General features: G+C 39.3%; 2 protein-coding genes across 5 annotated transcripts in view; both read right to left on the reverse strand.

Moving 5' to 3' along the window:
* LOC117501974 (histone-lysine N-methyltransferase SETDB1-B-like) overlaps positions 1-4044 on the reverse strand; it is a 40253-nt gene extending 36209 nt beyond the window's left edge. The window contains exon 1 of the mRNA XM_034160950.1: positions 4020-4044. The gene's annotated coding sequence lies outside the window, so the exon portion shown is untranslated. The remainder of the gene's footprint in view (positions 1-4019) is intronic.
* Positions 4045-4472: 428 nt separating this feature from the next.
* LOC117501857 (histone-lysine N-methyltransferase SETDB1-B-like) overlaps positions 4473-24935 on the reverse strand; it is a 38191-nt gene continuing 17728 nt past the window's right edge. For 2 of the 4 annotated variants that reach the window (XM_034160818.1, XM_034160817.1), the window contains 8 exons: positions 23416-23780; positions 22959-23367; positions 16898-17038; positions 11186-11387; positions 10962-11035; positions 8715-8905; positions 8520-8623; positions 4473-5544 (listed from right to left, as the gene is read on the reverse strand). In XM_034160818.1, coding sequence (XP_034016709.1) covers positions 5514-5544; positions 8520-8623; positions 8715-8905; positions 10962-11035; positions 11186-11387; positions 16898-17038; positions 22959-23367; positions 23416-23775 — 1512 coding nt within the window. In that variant the 5' untranslated portion in view covers positions 23776-23780 and the 3' untranslated portion in view covers positions 4473-5513. The remainder of the gene's footprint in view (positions 5545-8519; positions 8624-8714; positions 8906-10961; positions 11036-11185; positions 11388-16897; positions 17039-22958; positions 23368-23415; positions 23781-24935) is intronic. The other 2 variants (XM_034160820.1, XM_034160819.1) reach the window with 2 other exon arrangements.

Raw genomic sequence — 24935 nt, forward strand, 5'->3', positions numbered from 1 at the left:
CATCTCGAGGGACTGAATGCTGGACAGGAAACCTTTAATATGAACAAACCACACAAGTATCTTATATTATTTCACTTTGCCCTCTGGATGGAGGAATACGTTTGATTTGGTGGACACTGTAAATAAAAACATTAAAGGACACATCACTCCAAAATCATAACAATTTAGATTAAGGCTGTTTGTGGCCATCCAATGAGCCACCGGGATTACGTTCTGCACTTCCGTGAGCGGTTTCAAAGTATACGGCATTCGCAGCAAACAGCTATGGAGGGGCCTGAAAACAAAGTAATCGTGAGTACTCAGGTGTTTCCGACAATTGACATCGCAACTAGAAGCGTCCCAGCGTGCGCTTCAATGGAATGTAGCGGATAACGTTCATGCCGCGTTCACACCAGACGCCACGCAAAGCCACAAATTCGCATCCCTTGCCTGGCAATGGACACACCACCATCGCTGATGTGTCGCTCTGCTTGAGCCGCATTCACACCGGACGCCACGTGATGCCACAAATTCATCATTTGCTGCAGGAGCTGCGTCTGGATGACGGCTACTTTCAGTGGTACTTCCGCCTCTCCAGGACCCAGTTTGAGAACCTCCTGTCCCATTCACGGGCGCACATGTGAACAAAGAAAAAAAAAAAAAAAAAAAACTGGCTGCTGCTGCTGCAGTTCCTTGCTCTCCTCTCCAACTCTGTCATAATTGTGTTATAAACCAGTCACCATTTGTTTCATTATACATCTGTGTAGTTAATAAAATTATCTTCACAGATGATTCGTTCGCACGCGCACATGTGAAAAAAAAAAACTGGCTGCTGCAGTTCATCGCTCTCCTCTCCAACTCTGTCATAACTGTGTTAAATAAATAAAGGACGAAAGGGACATAAGTCCTGCTTCCAGGCTGATTGCCAGAGACAGGACATGTCCACATCAAGTCTAAACTCCAGACATTTCCACGTTGCTAAATATCCAGTCCCTGATTGGTCATTGCGGCGCAACAAGGTGAAAAAGCTCAGATTTTTCAACTTGGGGAAGAGGGCGACGTGATGCGATGCCATGCGATATCGCGCCACAAACACACCAATCGCTCAAAATTGCTTTATTCGCGTTGCTCGATTCGCGTCCATCGCATCACAGTGCCTGGCTTGCACTTTTGTGGTGCCACAACGCATCCTTCCATAGGGATTACATGGCAACCTGTTGCCGCCGCCATCGCTCGCGTGGCATCCGATGTGAACGCGGCATAATAACGGAGGAACATATTAATTCCAAAGTTTACATAAGTGTGATGTTGTGTTATGATGACTCATTTTTAAGTGAAAACTGTTCATTTTGATACAGTCACGGTAAAAGATGCAGCTCTGTTAAGGTTTCTGTGCACCTGCATGGCCATAAGTCAGAAACGCAACCTGTCAATAACCATCTTCGCTCCAGGTTCAGCTTTGTGCATGATTAATTATGAGTGTTGTTATCAATAAAATCTAAAAAAAAATACATCTGTTGCTGGGGTAAAAACTGTCTTTGAGACATTCCTTTTTGCAGCAAGATGAGAGGGGCAACGAGCAGCAGCAACACACAATTCAGCTCCTCAGAGCCAAAAAAAAACAACAACAAAAAAAACACAAGGGGTAAAATGCTGAACATGCCAGACTCACCGTGTTAATATTGTTTTCTAAATGTACAGTGGGGGAAAATAAGTATTTGATCCCCTATCAGTTTTGCAGGTTTTCCCACCTACAAAGAATGGAGAGGTCTGTAATTTTCATTGTAGGTACACATTGTATGATTTTTAAATAATTAATTTGCATTTTATTGCATGAAATAAGTATTTGATCACCTAGAAAAACAGAGCTTAACAATTGGTACAGAAACATTTGTCTGCCATTACAGAGGTCAGACGTTTCCTGTAGTTCTTGACCAAGTTTTCACAGACTGCAGCAGGGATTTTGGTCCACTCCTCCATACAGATCTTCTCCAAATCTTTCAGGTTTGGAGTTTCAGCTCCCTCCAAAGATTTTCTATTGAGTTCAGGTCTATTTTGGTCTCATCTGACCACATGACCTTCTCCCATGCCTCCTCTGGATCATCCAGATGGTCATTGGTGAACTTCAAACAGGCCTGGACATGTGCTGGCTTGAGCAGGGGGACCTTGCTGCCCTGCAGGATTTTAAACCATGACAGCATCATGTGTTACTAATGTAATCTTTTTGACTGTGGTCCCAGCTCTCTTCAGGTCATTGACCAGGTCCTCCTGTGTAGTTATGAGCTTTCTCAGAATCATCCTTACCCCACAAAGTAAGATCTTGCATGGAATCCCAGAACGAGGGAGATTGACAGTCATCTTGTGTTTCTTCCACTTTCTAATAAATAATCATAACAGTTGTCTTCTACCAAGCTGCTTGCCTGTTGTCCTGTAGTCCATCCCAGCCTTGTGCAGGTCTACAGTTTTGTTCCTGCTGTCCTTATGCAGCTCTTTGGTCTTGGCTATGGTGGACAGGTTGGAGTGTGATTGATTGTGTGAACAGGTGTTTTTTATACAGGTAACAAGTTCAAACAGGTGCAATTAATACAGGTAAAGAGTGCAGAATAAGAGGGCTTCTTAAAGAAAAATTCTTAAAGAATAACATGTCTGTAGGTTCCTTTCCCTCTGTCTGTCAGTCATTGAGAGGTTTCTGTTTTGCTAATTAGGACGTCACACACTAAAAAACGCAGAGGATCGCCGAGTGAAACGTTTTCCGGAAATGTACTTGCTAACGATCAGAAAGAAAGGAATAAAATACAGCAGAGATCACTAATTATTAGCACATATGTGCAGAGACACTTACAATCATAAGTACTTTGATGTTGTCTTATTAACTGGGACATTAAAAACTGTAAGATGTCCTTTATACAAATTATACTAACATAAATTGAGAAGTTCTTTTCACCATAACTGCAGTTTCTGTAATTACAGTTAAACATACAGATTAAGTACAAAAATTTGTAAAGTAAATATATTTGCATGTATCTGTTTGGCAATACATGTCCATATTTTGACAAAGGATAACACAAAAACAAATTACTTTTTTCCAACTGTGGTTCTCAGAAACAGAAGAAAATACAACAGGTAAAAAGCACAATACAAAAATACAATACATTTAATGTTTTCTGCACTGTGATGTTAGCACATCAGTTAGCTTCCAGTACTGTATTTGTGCTGTGAAATGGCCTAAAAATTAAATATTACAGGCTGCACAAACAGCCAGTTCTGAAGCCATTTCAGTAACAACCAAACATCACACACGAAAGTGTGGTGAAAATAGTTTGACGGGGTACTTCTGATTAATAATTTACACTCAATCAGCATTAGCATGCTAACTTTAGCTTCGCAGGCCTAAAGCCTCGCTCACAGTTAGCATAAATAAAAGCAACAGCGCTCATTTCTGCTTTGTTTAGTTGAGAGACAGTAGTAAAAGTACGTCCTGAGTGTGTTGTTATATCATAAATGATCACATTTCATTGGCTCGTTCACCTTACAGGTATCTTTTTGTTAGGTGTTCCAAACTACAACCACTGAGCACATAATAAAAAAATAAAATTATTTGAAAAGAATCCTAAATGTTTTGGGGTTTTTTTTTTTCTTTGATTTTCTGTGTTGTCATGGGGACCACGATGGAAATAAGTCTGTGTTTTTCATTGCTATGTATGTCATTGTTATATCATGTATTTTGCCAAATCAATGAGCGCACAGCCGACACAGCTCTGTATTTATTCCACTTTATGTCAAACATTAAATGCGTTGAAAAGACGCATTTTTGTAAACCGGATTTGATCAACTAGTGAAAAACGAATATGGAGAAATTTCACACTAATCCGTATAACGAGTTTAAAGCTTCATCTGAATGAACCACGCACTTGGTTAAACAAATTAGCATTTTGTGATACGTTGATAATGTAGCCGCATTTTCGCTGGTTTAAAAGTGGATGAAAATACGTTCAAACCACCGTTTAAAACCAAAAATCAACTTTGAAATTACGTCTTACCTGTTACTGTGCCCGTCTGCTTCTCACCCTCCTGCTGTGTTCGTGTGTTTCAAGCTCCGTGTTTATTTTGCTTCTCACCTCCCTCTGGTGTCTTTTCTGCCAGTTTGTTTGTACAACTCTCTCCTTACTGCTTCTAATCCCTTATGTTCGGATTCTCTTTATTTCTATTTTCTTAAAGATACCTTCTCGTTTTTACCCATATTTCTTAACTTTCTTGTGATATGCGTTTAAAAAAACAATGTATTTCTTCACAGAACCATAGTGCATAGGAAATACATTAGGCACACATTGATGTTTAACACATGACTATTTTATGCACTGAGATTTATACATTCTTATCTCGTCATGTGCCAACAATAGTACTTCACACATGATCATCATTGCCATTTGCATTTCTTACTTAATATGTTTTTAGCACATTGCCTGTCTTATTGAGAAATTATACTTCAGAGATCAGGAAAAGTTTTTTTTTAATACATATCTTACACAAGAGTCATTGCATTTACAACAGGCTAATTCTTAACATGAAGCATACGGTCTCGTGTTAAAATAACCCTTTAATCGGCAGAGTTAAACAAGAAATGGTAGAGACGTAAGAGGTGACACAGAAATCAAAACAAATGCATATTTAAACTAGAACCCAAACCATCCTAAACACTGAAGAATCCAAGTTTGGATCAAACACACAACTGCAGCTTTGGTGAATAGTAAATTCAGATCCAAAGAAAAATAGTGTCTGTATGAACATATTAGCAAAATAGTAATGTCAATGTTTACCAATTAAACAACAAACAAAATAAAAGATAATGCAAAGCATTTACAGGGTACAGAGGTCAGGTGTGGGAGCATGCACTGGTGCAGGGCGATGCTGCATCAACCACACTAAGTAATCAATGTGGGTCTTCTTGGGTGGTAACAATCCATGTTGATCATTAGTCCATTCATAGTTCCCAAAAGTAGCCACCCATCTGCAGCAGTCAGCTGGTATGTGGGCACCACTTTGGTGTTTTCCAGTTGCTGGGTTTCCTCAGCACTGAGGCACCCAATGAGCTGGATCATGCTGAGGAAAGTGCGCCACATGGCCATAGCAGCATGTAGGCAGCACACAAAGTGTTAACCAAACAATTTTGAACATTACACTCTACGCTCCTGGGTTTCTAAACAATATGAAAGAAAATTTCAAGACATGGCGCAGATGTGGCACTTTTATTTCTTCAAGCTTGTCCAATAATATTACACCAGCTTGTGAAGTACATATTTTGACAACATTATCCAGGGTATTTCGCACAATCAGTTTTTGTATCAATGTTGAGAAATCCCTGTCACAGCAATTTAAAAAAAAAAATGTATTTGGATCAAAAAAAAAATTCTCTTGTTTTTTTAACCCACAGTCAGCTCACTTGAACTCAACAGAAGAGTTGAAACCGTACATCTCTGCAGTGATTGTTGTGATGGTGGATTACAATTCCGTAAAAGTCTGTAAAATTCATAATTTCAACCCTCAATGGGAGCTTGGTCAGCCTCACTGCAAAGAAAGAAAAGATAAAGCTAATGAGCTGCAGCATTACCAACCTTTTGTTTTATTTACAACATGAACATTTTTAGAAATCTGTCCATTTTTGAAAATGTAACACAAATGTAACATAAAATACTGTTTGCTTGAGGATTTTTTTTTTTTCATCTTGGGACTTAGGCAAGGACAGTCGCATTCCTCCCCTCTCCTCCTTTATGTTCTCTATCTCTGCTCCGACCTTCAAAGTCCCAGCTTCACCAAACTGTGAATTCTTCAAATTAAGATTTGGATCAACCATGGAATTGATCAGCTGGTCTCAACGCTATTGACACCATTTTTTTTTCGACAAGGAAATCACGGGTGGGGGACCCTGCATGCCCTGATGGAACCTACCCAGCGGGCTATGCTCTCGACGCCTGAGAGAAATGAAGCGTGGCTTCGTTCTCTTGGAAGACGTTGAGGATTCATTTCTATTCACTTTTATGGTGGGAGGTTTGGCGCCTATTGGTTTGTGCACTGCCCTGACCCACAGGAGTATTAGCAAGACTGCTGCTACCAGAATCTCATCCCCTCATCTGTCCGTCATGATTAATGAGTTGGACAACGCTGTATAATCTCAGACTGCATGAACTCTTGAACTCAAATGCAAAATGGATACCGTCTTAGAGCATATCGCTGCATTACAAAGGAATGTGCTGCTGAGGACCAGAGAATATTCTTCAGAAATTTGGACTCTAGATGGTCAGAGGTGCAATAAATGGAAATCTGTATCTCTCCGCCTAACATCAACATGGCAGCCTTATCGGCTCCTGAAGACCAAATACCCTACTCTTCCCCCAGAAGGATCTACGTCCTTGGTGAAGGAATTTGGCTCCCCCCTTTTCATCTATCTAAAAAACCCACCCCCCAGCCTGCTGTTGCCTAGCAACATCAGACTTTACACACACACGGACAGAAACTGACAGAAACTTAATTCATCTGCACAGGACACATCTCCCTCCCTCCATCCCTATTACCCCCCCCCTGTGTCTCTCCACTCCCCTCACTCTGGCTTCCTCCCTGCCACCTTGAAAGCAGTGCGGTTTTTACTGCTGCAGCCTTCAACTTTCCAAGCTGGGCAGCGCGGGCCCCTCCTGCTGCAGCCTTCACCCACTTTGCCTCAATTCAGATGACAGACTGCTTCAAGTTTAGTGCATATAAACAATGTCAAATGCATATGTGTTGTCTTTAATTCTGATGTGTACCATTATTACGGTAAACTAGTAATAACTGTGGATTAATTGCTGTATCTTGTCTGAGGCGATTGGAGTGTAAACGTAATTTTGTTGTTGCACTCGTGTAATGACAATAACAATAAATCTCATCTCATGTACCCTCATAGTTTGTACTCACAGGCTTGTATTTTCTAAGAATGTGGGTAGGAACAAATCACAAAACATATTGCACACACTGTGTGTACAAATAAAATGAGAGCAATGAAATAATGTCCTTGGTTAATAGGGAAAATGTGTAAAGAAGCATATCAAATATTCTGCATTATGTTCTGGATGCAGTACCTTATTTATAAGTGTTCAGCAAGCACAAAAACAGAGCTTGAGGAAATATCTCATTACATCTGAGTCCAATTCAATGACGATATATGAAAAGCGTGCACATTCAATGAAAAAACTGAAGCGATTAGTGCAAACATTTTGAAGGTGAAGTGTAATACCATTTTAAAAAATAGATTGCTCCAAAGAATGTGCCAGTGACCTTGGCCTGTGACCACAAAGTCAACAGGTGTCTTGCGGACAGTATAGCTAACATGCATACCAAGTTTGGTGATAACTGAGAAGTTAGAGAAGTTACTCACAAAAGTTTTCACATAGTAAGTTCCAGTGGCCTTGACCCCCCCCCACCAAAAAAAACAAAAAAAATCAGTAGGCTTCTTGGGGTCACTATGCATAATAAATGTCCAATGTTTGGTGATAATCAGGCCAGCACAACTATCTTTTCATGAGCTGCGGTTGGGGCACCCATCAATTATTATAAATAAATTAAATTTATTTCTAATAAATTTATAAAATTTATAAATTAAATTATTATTATATAATTACAAGAGTGATAAGTTGGAACATGTGTAGCTGAGTAAAATTAAAGTTTGAAAATCTTTTGCCCACATCATACAATTTACCATTTTATCTGAAATCACTATGATCCAGTCAAAACCTGCGTCCGATGCACATTTGTACAATTGTGTTTAGTAGGCCACGTGCATTTTTCTTGGCATTTATAAAGCTGAAACAATTTCAGTTAATCTACCCACCAATATCACGGTTTATATAACGGCTGAGTGGATCCTTGTCATTTGATTGGTGCTCTGTCACATGACATGGACTAATTAATCCCATTTGTGTTGCATTGCATTTACAGTGCAGTTTGGCTCCATTTAGAGTGCAAATTTGGTTCTATACGTTTGGTACCATGCGCTCTGTGCGCGCACACGTCGTACATGCACGCTCGCTCGCGCACGCACGCACACACACACACACACACACACACACACACACACACACAAAATCCACTCCGCTGTAAGCTGTCTGGATGCATGAAGAGTTGTTCAGATGAAAAGCTGACGTGATTTTTGGCTGGACTGAGGAACTACACAAAGTCTTTTTTTTTTGTTTTTTTTTTAAAGGAAGTCAATGCACAGCATCACTGGACTACACATCACAATTTGGACTTTAGCAGCAGTGGAACACAAGTCCCTTTTCTGTTGTTTATCAATTAATAAAATATCAAATGACAAGGATTTATTTTAGCAGTTATATAAAACAAATAATGAATGTTTTTACGTTTACAATGATATGTTCCAGCTTTCACCGAATTAAATATTTGTTCCATTGAACTCATAAATATTCATTATTTGTATAATATCACCCAGCATTGACTTTTTTTTAATGTTGACTGAAGCAAAAATCAATTTGTCTAGAGCTGTTAAAATTCACCCCATGTCCACGGGATGATCATCACCGATCAGGCCCATGCGTCTTGCCATGTGTTCTAGGCGGAAGGAGCCTCGGTGGATCCAGTCTTTGCGTTGCTCCTCATTCTGAATGTGACACAATAATCAGAATACTCATATACTATACGATAATAGCAATAACACTTATAATAATAATTCAAACAACAATGGTTCTGACCTGAAAAAGAACCTGTATCAAGCTGCTGTCAATCTGCTGCACCTCACACCTACTATGGACGCCGTTCAACTCTGCATTAATGGCCTGGCCAACGCGGTAGTGGATCAAGTGTGTGTATGGCCAGTCATTTAGATACTCTTTCATGAAAGTCTTGTGGATGCCTTCGGGAAGGTCATCCAAAATGTTTTCCACTGTTGAGAAAGAGAGAGAGAGAGAGATGTATTAATATAAGTGGCACTCTGCTTACAGAAATTTCATGACAAAACAAACAGTAGGTTATCAAGTGCTACTAAACACACTTTTGTGTTTCTAACTCCAGCTGAAGCCACCACCAAAAAACAAAATAAAATAATCATAACAACAATCTGCATGGACAGAGAAAGACTTAGTGGGACATTCCATGTCAATTCAACGAGGGCCTCATGCACTTTGTCTCGGATATAAGCCTAGTAATCATGGGAACCTTGGGGAATCCCCCTGGCAGATCTATGTGGAAGCATTTTGGGGTGTGCCATGAATCATATGATTGCAGTGTGTGCACACAATTAAAATGAAATTGTCATTTCAGCACTAGAAATGCATTCACGAGTGCACAAATTAGCCATAATCGGATGCTTAAATTAACCAGGAAGGAATTTCATAAAGAAAGCCATATTTATAACACATAAAGTAGATATCAATACCTTTAAAATGGAATCAGTTTGAAGAGTTTTATTTACTGCCCACATGAGCTTTTCTTCTAATAAAATTCAACCACAAATGTTTTTTTTTTTTTTTCAGATTTCAGAGGTTTCTCCCACAATAACGGTTTACCACAGATATGTCAAATTTGCTTATTTCATAGCCAGTATAGCTGGCATTAAGGAGCCAAGAAATGGAAAGGCTTCTTCGAGTGTAATAGTATGCTTCATTGTCTCAAATAGGGATGCTCGCAATAGTCAAAATAATATTTTCCATAGTTTGAGCATACATAAACTTCACAGTTTAGTGTCAATGTCTGTTGTTTGACTATAGTCCAAGTCTGGGTGTCCATGACAACTGCCACAGAAAATTTCAGGCCTCTAAGTCCATTATTTGCTGAGATATTCTACCTTGAACATGGCTCCAGAAATGACAGCCATAATTTTTGCCTAAAAAAAACACGGCAGACCTCATGCACACTAAATTGGCCATATCTCAGAAACTACTTGGGCTACAGGCCTCAAACTTCAGATTTTTTGTTCTGAATAGTCTGGGAATATTTGATAAAAATTTAAAGAAAATCTGAGACAAAGCGCATGAGGCCCCTCAAATAGTTGTTGAATTGACATGGAATGACCCTAGTATGAAATCTACAGTTCATGATGGATTGTCTATAAGCATGACCAAATCATTGTACAACAGCTGTATGTTTATACAGAGATACAACACTCATTAGTCAAGAAGTCAAAGTGAAGTGCAAACTAAAAAAAAAACTACTGATGGTGAACAATCAAAGTGAACCAAGCACTCTCACCTCACTCGACCACACTACAGTGATCCTGTGCTAATGAACTGGTGTGTACCATTTTGATCTCTGTCAGGTCAGATTATTGCAAGAGCAGCTGTCTGTCACAGACAGAGTTGACTCTGAGTCCCATAAAAGTTTTATATCATCTTTTGTGGCCATCTTCTTCAGCATTCACATAAACTGACTTTAATGGTGTATGTCCAGAAAGGAACAGCAGTCTGCAGTAGCTTTACACATTTAGATTTCACTATACACAGAAGAGCAGCAAAGAACAAAGACATAGGCTAATCCATCTTTTATATAGCTACATCAGACTGTTTCAACACTCAATCCCACCCCCTTTCCTGTGAACCAACATGTAGCAGGGTGACTGCATCACCTGCCTAAACACTCAGAAAATCCCACGTGTTGGAAAGGATCTACTTTTAATAAGGATGGTACTTCATGGCTGAATTTCACCACTCTTCACAAAGAAGGCAATACTAGCATGCAGCAAACAGTGCATTAGTTCAGTGTTTGTCTTTTGCTTTAGTTAAGAGCTATGAGTAAATTAACAACAGCAGCATTTATCCAATAAATAAAATCACAACCAATATAGGATAAAGACATATTACATAGACAATAAATCATGTTATCTACCATTTTGTGTGTGCACTGGATGACATTCAGCTAGAGCACTTTTACTTAACACACACACAGAGCAAATATCACTTCTACTGAAAACAAACTGTTCGAAAATTAAAAATGCCTAAACTTACGTGGTCTGCAAACCAAGTGTAGCAAAGGTAAGCCAACATAGACTGGGTTGTGCTCATCATTAAAGATCAAAAACCTGCAAAACAAAAATATATTTTGCATCAAAGCAAACATTTTATTGTCTATTAAAAATATGCCAGTAATAATAAATGCAAGTATACTATCAAAATGTTGGGAACAGTGACTCTCAGATGTGCTAAACAGTCTCACTTTCACACATACACACCTCATTCTGTTTTTCCTGTTGGGGAGCTCTGCCAGGATACCTGGCTCAAATCTAGAATGGTTAGTTTGACACCTGATCACTACACGCGCACCAATATACAACTGTTCCAGTTTCGGCGGTCTGTCAAAGGCAATGTGGTGTCCAGAAACCAGGCTCTTCCCCTTCTCGTCAAAACAGATCTTGTACTTCAGTCTTCCATCATCTAGGAACAGCAAAATACCATCAAATTACTGTGGTTAAATTGTTAATTTTTCTGAAAAGCTCTTGCTAAATCGGGGCCAGTGCAATGAGATATTAATGCTTAGCCAATGTGGCCAAATTATGTATTTTCTCTTTACCCACAATTACAAAATTGAGCTACACAATGTACCCATCAATGATACCAACAGCAATAGCACCCAAATTCAAATAGTAAAGGTTTCCTCAATGATACTCTACTGGCTGGATACCCAGTAAGTGTCCCTGGTGTGCACTTCCTATCAACTACCAATATGACCCATGAAAAAGGTTCTCAATCACTGTGGCTAAAAGAAGCAAAAAAAAAAAAAAAACCCATATGGTATTTGACTGCTGGGATAGACTCCAGCCCCCAGAGACCTTTAATTGGAGTAAGGGGTTGAAGATAAGTGAGCGAGATTCCATTACAATACCTAATTTGTTTCACTCAACTGCCTGTGATGAATAACCAAGCATGTCATGTTACTTATTATTATTGGCACAATGACATTGTGTGCCATCATGTAAAAAGGCAACAACACGAATCATAATGTCCACAAATATGAAGTTTAGAAACCTCACAATAGTGCCTTGAAAAAGTATCACCACCCCCCCCAAAAAGTATCAGCTTCTATTTTGAACATTGTTCATACAAAAATTGTTTCAGCTATTTAAATTAAATTTTACATAAAAGCAGAGACAACCCGAGTAAAAACAAACTACAGTTTTTCAATAATTGTATTAACAGACAAAATTAATGAAATAGACTGATCCCTTACACCTAATAGCTTGCGGTACCTTTAGTAGCAACAAATGCAACCATATGTTCACAACAGGTGGAGATCAAATCAAATCAATTTTATTTATATAGTGCCAAATCACAACAAACAGTTGCCCCAAGGCGCTTTATATTGTAAGGCAAAAGCCATACAATAATTACAGAAAAACCCCAACGGTCAAAACGACCCCCTATGAGCAAGCACTTGGCGACAGTGGGAAGAAAAACTCCCTTTTAACAGGAAGAAACCTCCAGCAGAACCAGGCTCAGGGAGGGGCAGTCTTCTGCTGGGACTGGTTGGGGCTGAGGGGAAAGAGTCAGGAAAAAGACATGCTGTGGAAGAGAGCAGAGATCAATCACTAATGATTAAATGCAGAGTGGTGCATACAGAGCAAAAACAAGTGAATAAAAAGAAGCACTCAGTGCATCATGGGAACCCCCCAGCAGTCTAAGTCTATAGCAGCATAACTAAGGGATGGTTCAGGGTCACCTGATCCAACCCTAACTATAAGCTTTAGCAAAAAGGAAAGTTTTAAGCTTAATCTTAAAAGTAGAGAAGGTGTCTGTCTCCCTAATCCGAATTGGGAGCTGGTTCCACAGGAGAGGAGCCTGAAAGCTGAAGGCTCTGCCTCCCATTCTACTCTTACAAACCCTAGGAACTACAAGTAAGCCTGCAGTCTGAGAGCGAAGCGCTCTATTGGGGTGATATGGTACTATGAGGTCCCTAAGATAAGATGGGACCTGATTATTCAAAACCTTATAAGTAACAAGAAGAATTTTAAATTCTGTTCTGGAATTAACAGGGAGCCAATGAAGAGAAGCCAATATGGGTGAAATATGCTCTCTCCTTCTAGTGCCTGTCAGTACTCTAGCTGCAGCATTTTGAATTAACTGAAGGCTTTTCAGGGAACTTTTAGGACAACCTGATAATAATGAATTACAATAGTCCAGCCTAGAAGAAATAAATGCATGAAATAGCTTTTCAGCATCACTCTGAGACAAGACCTTTCTAATTTTAGAGATATTGCACAAATGCAAAAAAGCAGTCCTACATATTTGCTTAATATGCGCATTGAAGGACATATCCTGCTCAAAAATGACTCCAAGATTTCTCACAGTATTACTGGAGGTCAGGATAATGCCATCCAGAGTAAGGATCTGGTTAGACACCATGTTTCTAAGATTTGTGGGGCCAAGAAATTAGCAAGAAATTAGAGGTCATCCATGTCTTTATGTCTGAAAGACATTCCTGCAGTTTAACTAATTGGTGTGTGTCCTCTGGCTTCATGGATAGATCACGCTGGGTATCATCTGCGTAACAATGAAAATTTAAGCAATGCTTTCTAATAATACTGCCTAAGGGAAGCATGTATAAAGTGAATAAAATCAGTCCTAGCACAGAACCTTGTGGAACTCCATAATTAACCTTAGACCGTGAAGAAGACTCCCTATTTACATGAACAAACTGTAATCTATTAGATAAATATGATTCAAACCACTGCAGTGCAGTGCCTTTAATACCTATGGCATGCTCTAATCTCTGTAATAAAATTTTATGGTCAACAGTATCAAAAGCTGCACTGAGGTCTAACAGGACGAGCACAGAGATGAGTCCACTGTCTGAGGCCATAAGAAGATCATTTGTAACCTTCACTAATGCTGTTTCTGTACTATGATGAATTATGAAACCTGACTGAAACTCTTCAAATACACCATTCCTCTGCAGATGATCAGTTAGCTGTTTTACAAACTACCCTTTCAAGAATTTTTGAGAGAAAAGGAAGGTTGGAGATTGGCCTATAATTAGCTAAGATAGCTGGGTCAAGTGATGGCTTTTTAAGTAATGGTTTAATTACTGCCACCTTAAAAGCCTGTGGTACATAGCCAACTAATAAAGATAGACTGATCATATTTAAGATCAAAGCATTAATTAATGGTAGGGCTTCCTTGACCTGCCTGGTAGGAATGGGGTCTAATAGACATGTTGATGGTTTGGAGGAAGTGACTAATGAAAGTAACTCAGACAGACAATCAGAGAGAAAGAGTGTAACCAAATACCAGCATTCTTGAAAGCAGCCGAACATTAAGATATGTCTTTGGGATGGTTATGAATATTTTTTTCTCTAATAGTTAAAATTTTATTTGCAAAGAAAGTCATGAAGTCATTACTAGTTAAAGTTAAAGGAATACTCGGCTCAATAGAGCTCTGACTCTTTGTCAGCATGGCTACAGTGCTGAAAAGAAACCTGGGGTATTTTCTTCAATTAGTGATGAATAGTAAGATGTCCTAGCTTTATGGAGGGCTTTTTTATAGAGCAACAGACTCTTTTTCCAGGCTAAATGAAGATCTTCTAAATTAGTGAGACGCCATTTCCTCTCCAGCTTACGGGTTATCTGCTTTAAGCTGCAAGTTTGTGGATTATACCACAGAGTCAGGCACTTGTGATTTAAGGCTCTCTTTTTCAGAGGAGCTACAGCATCCAAAGCCGTGCTCAATGAGGATGTAAAGCTATTGACGAGATAATCTATCTCACTCACAGAGTTTAGGTAGCTAGGTAGCTACTCTGCACTGTGTTGGTATATGGCATTGAAGAACATAACAAAGAAGGAATCATATCCTTAAACCTAACTTAAGGTGTTGGGCTTGAGTCCAGAAGATCATGGGTTCAAATCCCCACCTGACTGGAAAATCACTAAGGGCCCTTGAGCAAGGCCTTTAATCCCCTATTGCTTCTGGTGTGTAGTGAGCGCCTTGTATGGCAGCACCCTGACATCGGGGTGAATGTGAGGCATAATTGTAAAGCGCTTTGAGCGTCTGATACAGATGGAAAAGCGCTATATAAATGCAGTCCATTTACCATTTAAACCTAGTTACAGCGCTTTCAGAAAGACTTCTACTTTAATGAAACTTGTTCCCCACTGCTGGGTAGTCCATTAAAGTAAATGTAAATGTTATTAAGAAATGATCAGACAAAAAGGGGTTTTCAGGGAATACTGTTAAGTCTTCAATTTCTATGCCATATATCAGAGCAAGATCTAAAGTGTGGCTAAGGTGGTGGGTGGACTCATTTACATTTTGAGCGAAGCCAACTGAGTCTAATAATAGATTAAATGCAGTGTTGAGGCTGTCATTCTCAGCATCTGTGTGGATGTTAAAATCGCCCACCATAATTATCTTATCTGAGCTAAGCACTAAGTCAGACAAAAGGTCTGAAAAATCACAAAGAAACTCACAGTAACGACCAGGTGGATGATAGATAATAACAAATAAAACTGGTTTTTGAGAATTCCAATTTGGATGGACAAGACTAAGAGTCAAGCTTTCAAATGAATTAAAGCTCTGTCTGGGTCTTTGAATAATTAATAAGCTGGAGTGGAAGATTGCTGCTACTCCTCCGCCTCAACCCGTGCTTCAAGCATTCTGACAGTTAGTGTGACTCGGGAGTGTTGACTCATTTAAACTAACATATTCATTCTGCTGTAAACAGGTTTCTGTAAGGCAGAATAAATCAATATGTTGATCAATTATTATATCATTTACTAACAGGGACTTAGAAGAGAGAGACCTAATATTTAATAAACCACATTTAACTGTTTTAGTCTGTGGTGCAGTTGAAGGTGCTATATTATTTTTTCTTTTTGAATTTTTATGCTTAAATAGATTTTTACTGGTAGTCTGGGAGCAGGCACCGTCTCTACGGGGATGGGGTATTGGGGGGATGGCAGGGGGAGAGAAGCTGCAGAGAGGTGTGTAAGACTACAACTCTGCTTCCTGGTCTCAACCCTGGATAGTCACGATTTGGAGGGTTTAATAAAATTGGCCAGATTTCTAGAGATGAGAGCTGCTCCATCCAAAGTGGGATGGATGCCGTCTCTCCTAACAAGACCAGGTTTTCCCCAGAAGCTTTGCCAATTATCTATGAAGCCCACCTCATAACACTCATCAGGTTAGTTTTACCCTACTGATGATGTGTTGTTTCAATAGTAATCCTGCTCAGTACGAGAGGAACCGCAGATTCAGACATTTGGTGTATGTGCTTGGCTGAGGAGTCAATGGTGCGAAGCTACCACCTGTGGGATTATGACTGAACGCCTCTAAGTCAGAATCCTGCCTAGACGAAGTGATACCGAAGTGCCGTGGATTTTCGGTTGGCCCCCGGTTAGGAGATGAGTGTTTCATGACTGTGGTAGAATTTGTGCATTTTTTTTTTGGCCCCAAAAAATAACATCTGACAAACATTGAGAAACAAAACTAAATATTAAAACAGTGGCAAAAAATTTTGTTGGACAGCAATGTATTTCAACAACCTTCTGTCATCTGCTCTAAAGTTTCTTCTGACCTTGACATTTTGTACTACTAGATAAGACCTTTCCGGCTACCCCACACTGCTGAAACAATTGTGTTTTAGTGATTTGATTCAACAGGGCTAACTATAATTGGCCCGGGGTGCAATCTTTAACCAAGTTATCAATGCACTTATAGTATTATATAACTAAGAGCCAAATACACTTTAACACTGGCTCAGAAGGACATTTTTGCTTCTATAAAAAAAAAAAAAAAAAAATCAATATTTACAACTTGTAGTTTTGTTTTTACTGAGGTTTTTGGTTTGTTTTTGAAGTTGAAGAAAAAAAACTTGGTGAATGACAAAAACAAAAAAAACATGAGGGGGAAATACTTAACTGGACTTGATCAATTATGAAATATTTTTACTTACCCTTTGTTACTATTTCCACTATCTTCCCCCGTTGCCATCTCATGTACTTCTTCCTGGCCAAAACAAACATGTCCACTTTTACCTCTTCTGGTGGCAGGTTTGGTCGCTCCTTGCTGTTCTCTTGGGAGGAACGGGCAAGAGCTGGAAGTATAAGTAAAATCACAAAATCAGAAAAGTTGGAACAGCAGGAGGAAAAATAAAAACAAGCAAGGATTCTTATATTTACTTTGACTTTTACTTCACTGCAGACAGTAATTCAAGATATTTCATGGTTTTTGTTTCCTGCATTTGAAGCCTGCAACATTCCAAAAAAAGTTGAGAACTCTAAAGCATTTTGCACTTCATAATGTCACCATTCCTTCTTACAACCCTGAAGATGTTTTGGCACTGAGGACACTAAGCGATGAAGCGTTTCTGTCAATGATTTTCTTTACACTCTTCCTGTAAACATCTTAATTTATGCAATATACTTTTATACTTTTCATTTAAAATTTTTCCACATTTTCTATTGGGAACAGGTCAGTACTGCAGGCAGGCCAGTCCGGTATCTGTACCCTCTTCTTCCACAGCCATGGCATTACAAAGACGTGGCTGCTTATGTCCATAATGTAAAGGCACTAGCGCACTTACTAGGCCTACGCAATTGGTTTTTCCAGTGACATTCCCCCAGATTCCTTGACTTGATTAATGACATTATGCATGGTGGACGTAAGTATTCAAATCCTTTCCCATCTTTCTTTCAGGAACACCGTTTTTAAACATTTGAATAATTTCCTCATGCATTTGTTGACAAATTGGGCATCCATCTTGTTTCTCAAAGACCCAGCCATTGTTGATAATATGTTTGTACAAAATCAAGATTACAATCACCTGCTGACTTCACCTGTCATCATGACTAGCCCTTTTGGAATGAGTTGCAGGTTTGAAATGCAGGAATGGATTAATTAAACACAGGATATAAAATGAAGTTGGCCACTGCAGACAGTGACTTCTCACTGTGCCAGTGTCCACTTTTCAGCGTCTTCTGACCAACACCATCTGCAGATCACTCTAATATCAAGATTAAAAAACACACAGCCATGCCACAGCACATCTGGAAAGTATTCACAGCGTTCACTTTTTCCACAATTTATTACAGCCTTCTTCGAAACTGGAGTAAATTAATTTTTTCCATTGAGTTACATTTTCCCCCTCAAAATTCTACTCAGAACACCCCATAATGACGACATGAAAAAGTCTTTTTTTAAATTTGTGCAAATTTATTAAAAACAAAACACTAAGAAATCACATAAGTATACATAAGTACAAGTATTCACACCCTTTGCTCAATACTATGTTGATGCACCTTTGGCAGCAATTACAGTCTCAAGTCTTCTTGAATAGGATGCCACAAGCTTGGTGCACCTTTGGGCCGTTTTGCTCATTCCTCTTTGCAGCAACTCTCAAGCTCCATCAGGTTGGATGGGGAGCGTTGGTGCACAGCCATTTTCAGATCTCTCCAGAGATGTTCAATCAGATTCAGGTCTTGGCTCTGGCTGGGCCACTCCAGGACATTCACAGAGTTGTCCTGATGCCACTCCTTTGATATCTTGGCCATGTACTTCGGATCACTGTCCAGCTGAAAGATGAATCATTGACTCAGCCTGAAGTCAAGAGTGCTCTGGAGCAGGTTTTCATCCAGGATGTCTTTGTACATTGCTGCATTCATCTTTCCCTCAATCCTGACTAGTCTTCCAGTTCCTGCCGCTGCAAAACATCCCCACAGCATGATGCTGCCACCACCATGCTTCACTGTCGGGATGGTGCCTGGTTTCTCCAAGCATGATGCCTGACAGTGACACCAGAGAGCTCAATCCTCATCTCATCAGACCAAAGAATTTTGTTTTCATGGTCTAAGAGTCCTTCAAGCACCTTTTGGCAAACTTCAGACAGGCTGTTATGTACCTTTTACTAAGAAGTAGCTTCCGACTGCCCACGCTACCATACAGGAAGGCTGGAGTTCTGACAGAGTGACCATTGGGTTCTTGGTCACCTCCCTGACTAAAGTCCTTCTCCCCCGATAGCTCCCCCGGGCGGCCAGTTGTAGAAGAGTCCTGGTGCATCTGAAATTCTTCCATTTACCTTCAAAGCAGCAGAAATGTTTCTGTACCCATCCCCAGATTTGTGTCTCAAGACAATCCTGTCCTGGAGGTCTACAAACAATTCCTTTGACTTCATGTTTCGTTTGTGCTCTGACATGCACTGTTAACTGTGGGACCTTATATGTAGACAGGTGTTTATCTTTCCAAATCATGTCCAATCAACTGAATTTACCACAGGTAAAATTTTTTTAATCAATCACTGCAGCAGACCACAGTCCCCGCCTGCCTGAAAACTGCCAGGATCATTCCTGTGCCCAAATGCTCTGCCATTTCGGGACTGAATGACTACCGGCCGGTGGCTCTGACACCAGTGATAATGAAGTGTATGGAAAAGCTGGTGCTCAACTACATCAAGGACAAGATTCCACCCGACCTCGACAAGCACCAGTTTGCATACAAGTCCAATAGGTGCACAGATGACGCAGTTTCCATTGGGCTTCATTCTGCCTTCAGCCACTTGGAAAATCCAAACAATTATGACCGAATGCTGTTTATTGATTTCAGCTCAGCGTTCAATTCCATCAGCCCTAGTAGGCTTCTCAACAAACTGCAGGCATTGAAGCTTGGAACCCCGCTATGCCTATGGATTAAGGACTTTCTGACAAACAGACGGCAGTATGTGAGAATAGGCAACACCACATCCGCTTCCACTGTCATCAACACTGGCGTGCCACAAGGGTGTGTACTAAGCCCCATCTTGAACACACTATATACCCATGACTGCGTTGCTATTCACAGCGCCACCAACTCTGTCATCAAATTTGCTGACGACACGACAGTCGTGGGACTGATTAGTGACAACAATGAAATGCCCTACAGAGAGGAAGTGGATTCACTGGTGACATGGTGCAGTGAAAACCATCTCGACCTGAATACCAAGAAAATGAAAGAAATAATAATTGACTTTCGGAAGGCACGGGCTACACCTCACCATGCTCTGATGATCAAAGGGGAACGGGCGGAATGTGTCCAAGAATTCAAGTTCCTAGGACTACACATCTCTGAGGAAGTTGGCTGGACAGCCAATACCAATCATATGGTTAAAAAGGCCCAGCAACGCCTATTTTTCCTAAGAACATTGAAAAAGAACAAGCTGCCTCTGCCTCTGTCGAAGAATTTCTACAGCTGCACCATCGAGAGCGTACTCACATATGGATGTACGGTGTAGTACGCCAGCTGCACTGCATCTGAAAAGAAACAGCTTCAGCGAGTGATTAAAACAGCTCAGCGGATCATCGGTTGCCCGCTCCCATCCCTGGCTGAGATTTACTCAAAACGCCTTCTCAGACGGGCCACAAAGATCACGAATGATCCCTACCATCCGGGACACTCCCTCTTCTCCATCCTCCCGTCTGGCAGGCTCCGGGTTATCCGAGCCTGCACAATCAGACTGAAGGACAGCTTTTTCCCGATGGCTGTGAAAAGACTTTTAGAAGAATATTGACTACTTGTATGGCACTGGGGATCACACTGCACTGTTTTTATTATTGCACCGAATATTCCCTCCACTGTTTTATTCTTTAAAATATGTATTTAATATTCATTTTCTTATTTATACTGAGTTTTTAACAGACTATATATTTTATATGTGATAGTCTATTGTATATTGTAATTTATCTGTGAGGGAGCTGCTGCACAGGGGTGTTGCCGAAGGACATTTCATTGTGTTTTTTATACAATGACAATAAAGCTTATTCAATTCAAGGTGGACTCCAACTAAGCTGTAGAAACATCTCAAGGTTGATTAGTGGAAACGCTGTAGAAACATCTCAAGGTTGATTAGTGGAAACAAGATGCCCCTGAGCTCAATGGCAAAGGCTGTGAATACTTATGTACATGTGATTTATTAGTTTTTTAATTTTTTTATAAATCTGTAAAAATCTCCAAAGGGAAAAAAAAACTTCACATTGTCATTGTGGTGACAGCGTGTAGAATTTTGAAAAAAAAAAAAAAAATTCTGTAAAGAATAAATGTAAATATATGCTATTTTACTCATAATTAGCTTTACATGCTAACAATGGTAAATGTTACCAACCTGAATAAAAGGTTTTGTGTTCATTATTTTCAAAAAGTAACAAAAGACGTATGTACACCATGCCTGTTTAAATGAACTAGGTATTGTATGGCATGAATAAGTTGAATGGAGTGTATACTTGTGCCATGTGTTTAAGGGTTTTATCATGTCAAATGAATGAAAATGTGTATGCCTATGCTTTGATGGGTGTTCAATTGAGTTATGATGGTTTTGAAATGATACAATATTATACGGTTTGATTTATGATTGAAATATGTGCTTATGATGAATTGTATTGAACGAGTGGAACTGCTGACAAGTGTGTTGACTCTCAAATCAGTAAAAGTGTTTTGGTTTAAGGTTTTCATAAAATAACATATGTAACATGTAGGATGTATCATGTTGGTTTAAAACATGTCAGACATTGACCATTTTCGAATGAAGTCATGATTAATGCCTGACATGATGTTCCATGATATGTTCAAAGGTCATGAGGTCAAGATGTGTACTGCAAATAATATTGTTGTTGCCTCTGTTTATAATCAAATGGGTTATTACATTCATGTTTGAACTATACTGATCAATAATGTGCAGTTGAATGACTGTACTGTTCAAAATTAAGTGCTGCTTGCTGTATTCTGTAAAATGTGAGCGATCTCATACTTTGATGGTGTGGCCGGATTATTTCTTATCTGAGCCAACCTTGAGTGTCTGGAGGAATACAATAACGTCGCTATGAACTGAACTTGTGGACCTTTCCTCTCATACAGGCGCTGAAACAACAAGCTGAAGAGTGTGACTCCTTAACACTGATCTACATTAATTAATAATGAGTTACACATTGTCGCAAAGACAATGTGAGAGCGTTAAGTACTGGTGACCTCTGCGCTCAGCGCGATTATCAGATCAGTTTCCATCACAATGTTGGAAGATACATTTATTCACATTTTTGCGCACATACCAAGGACATGTGAGACTGCATACCTCTCCCGGACAGATTTCTGGACTGAAAAATAAGAGCCCGTTTTTGAAAAGAAGAGTGTTCATTTTGCTGTACAATGCTGTGGGTATCGGTTTTGTGGCGTTATGATTAAAATAGCATATATTTACACTTATTCTTTACATTTACTCCATTTTGGAATAAGGCTGTAACATAAAATGTGGAAAAAGTGAAGCGCTGTGAATATTTTCTGGATGCACTGTATCTTTATCCTTTGACCTTGGCTGAAACAACAGCCGTGCTGCATGTTGCTGTGCCAGGAACTGCCCTCTCTCTGCTCATGCAGAATTCACACCCCACACTGCAGCTTTGGCCAATCAGAAACATAGTCTGAAGCACTGGACAGCCATAGGATATAAATACACAATCATCTTCAAAGTAAAAAAAAACAGAGGACTAAACAGTAAAACTAAGAGCCACCGTGGAAAGCTCGCCACCTGATGCTTTCTGGCAGACATCAGCTGACAAGGAATGCAAGTAGCAAATGGGAAAAGCACTTTTACAGGACAAAAACAAACGGATATCCAAAATTCATATCAGTTCCTCATATGTTTCCTTGATAAGTCATGATTTAACAGGGGCTTTAGAATAACTGTAGGGGAAGGGGTTATTTGTATTTTCTATACTACCCAGACTTCTTCTGATTCTGGGTTGTATAAACTTCAGTAATATCCAATAAGAAAATGTTTACATTGAACCAATTTACCTGGAAACACTGAACTGATATATTATGTACTTCATTTTCAGATGAAAAAAAGTGTAAAAGTGCATAGACAATTTTCAATTCAAAAACCACACAGACTTCACAAACGTACTGCAGATTAATTCAGGAATTTAATTGTTTTAATCTCTGATGTGAGTCTAAGTTTTTCTTGCATTTTTAAGTGTAGTTGTTTGTGGCATTACCGTTACTAGTCGATGCGATGGTCGGTGGTTTCGGTGATGGTGGCTGCGGTGCTGGCTGCGGTGTTGGCTGTTGCACTGTTGGAGGCTGTGGTTTTGCTGCACGAATTACTTTTTTCTTACAGTGGTTCGTGATTGCAAAATCTGAATCACTCGAATCTTCTTTGTCACACTGCATATCAGAATCAGAACTGCTGGAAGACTCATCTTCACTGTAGAATTGTTGAGGCGTTGGTGGATGCAGAGAACTGATCACATACTCAGGAAGCCTGGTCAAGACCACTACTGCTTCCTTTATGAGAATAAGAGGGCTGGAATCTTCTTCCCATTCTGTCTTGATGGTGAATTCTTGGATTTCGTCATCAACAGCGGTCCTGCTGTTGAATGCTTGGTTTTCATCATAAACAGCGGTCTTCGTGATGAATGCTTGGTTTTCATCATAAACAGCGGTCTTCGTGATGAATGCTTGGTTTTCATCATAAACAGCGGTCTTCATGTTGAATTCTTGGTTTTCGTCATAAACAGCGATCTTCGTGTTGAATTCTTGGTTTTCGCCATAAACAGCGGTCCTCGTGTTGAATTCTTGATTTTCGTCATAAACAGCGGTCTTCGTATTGAATTCTTGATTTTCGTCATAAACAGCGGTCTTCGTATTGAATTCTTGATTTTCGTCATAAACAGCGGTCTTCATGTTGAATTCTTGGTTTTCCTCATAAACAGCGGTCTTCATGTCGAATGCTTGGTTTTCATCATGAACAGTGGTCTTGATGTTGAATTCTTGGTTTTCATCATAAACAGACTCATATACTGGGAGAGACATATTTGCTACAAAAGAAAAAGCAAAAGGTAAAATAGCAGCAAGCAAAAAAAAACCAAAAAAAAAACAACAGCCATTTCAAAACAACTGTCGAACTGAGATACTAAACCAGTGCAGGTACATCTCAAAATAATTGTTATATTGTGCAATGGTCTTATTTTTTTATTCCATAAATTTTAAATATGCTAGACTTATTACAAACTAAATGTTTCAAACACATATCTATATCTATCTATCTATATCTATATATATATATATATTTTTTTTTAAACTGTATTAAGCATATATATTTTTAAAACTGTATTATACTTTCCCCTGTGAGAGAGTTATACATTTCAGTTGCCGGTGATGTACACAGTACCAAAACAAGGCAATCTCTAAGCACAAAAGGTTATATGCTTTACTCATAAAACATCTCACACCACACCTGCACACACACACACACACATTTTATTACATACATATATATATACATATACATATATATATACATATACATATATATATACATATACATATATATATACATATACATATATATATACATATACATATATATATACATATACATATACATATATATACATACAGCCCCTGGCAAAAATTATGGAATCACCGGCCTTAGAGGATGTTCATTCGGTTGTTTAATTTTGTAGAAAAAAAAAAGCAGATCACAGACATGACACAAAACTAAAGTCATTTCAAATGGCAACTTTCTGGCTTTAAGAAACACTATAAGAAATCAAGAAAAAAAAGATTGTGGCAGTCAGTAACGGTTACTTTTTTAGACCAAGCAGAGGAAAAAAATATGGAATCACTCAATTCTGAGGAAAAAATTATGGAATCACCCTGTAAATTTTCATCCCCAAAACTAACACCTGCATCATATCAGATCTACTCGTTAGTCTGCATCTAAAAAGGAGTGAACACACCTTGGAGAGCTGTTGCACCAAGTGGACTGACATGAATCATGGCTCCAACATGAGAGATGTCAATTGAAACAAAGGAGAGGATTATCAAACTCTTAAAAGAGAGTAAATCATCACGCAATGTTGCAAAAGATGTTGGTTGTTCACAGTAAGCTGTGTCTAAACTGATGACCAAATACAAACAACATGGGAAGGTTGTTAAAGGCAAACATACTGGTAGACCAAGGAAGACAT

The sequence above is a fragment of the Thalassophryne amazonica genome, chromosome 20 (assembly GCF_902500255.1).
Source record: "Thalassophryne amazonica chromosome 20, fThaAma1.1, whole genome shotgun sequence".
NCBI classification, from domain to species: domain Eukaryota; kingdom Metazoa; phylum Chordata; class Actinopteri; order Batrachoidiformes; family Batrachoididae; genus Thalassophryne; species Thalassophryne amazonica.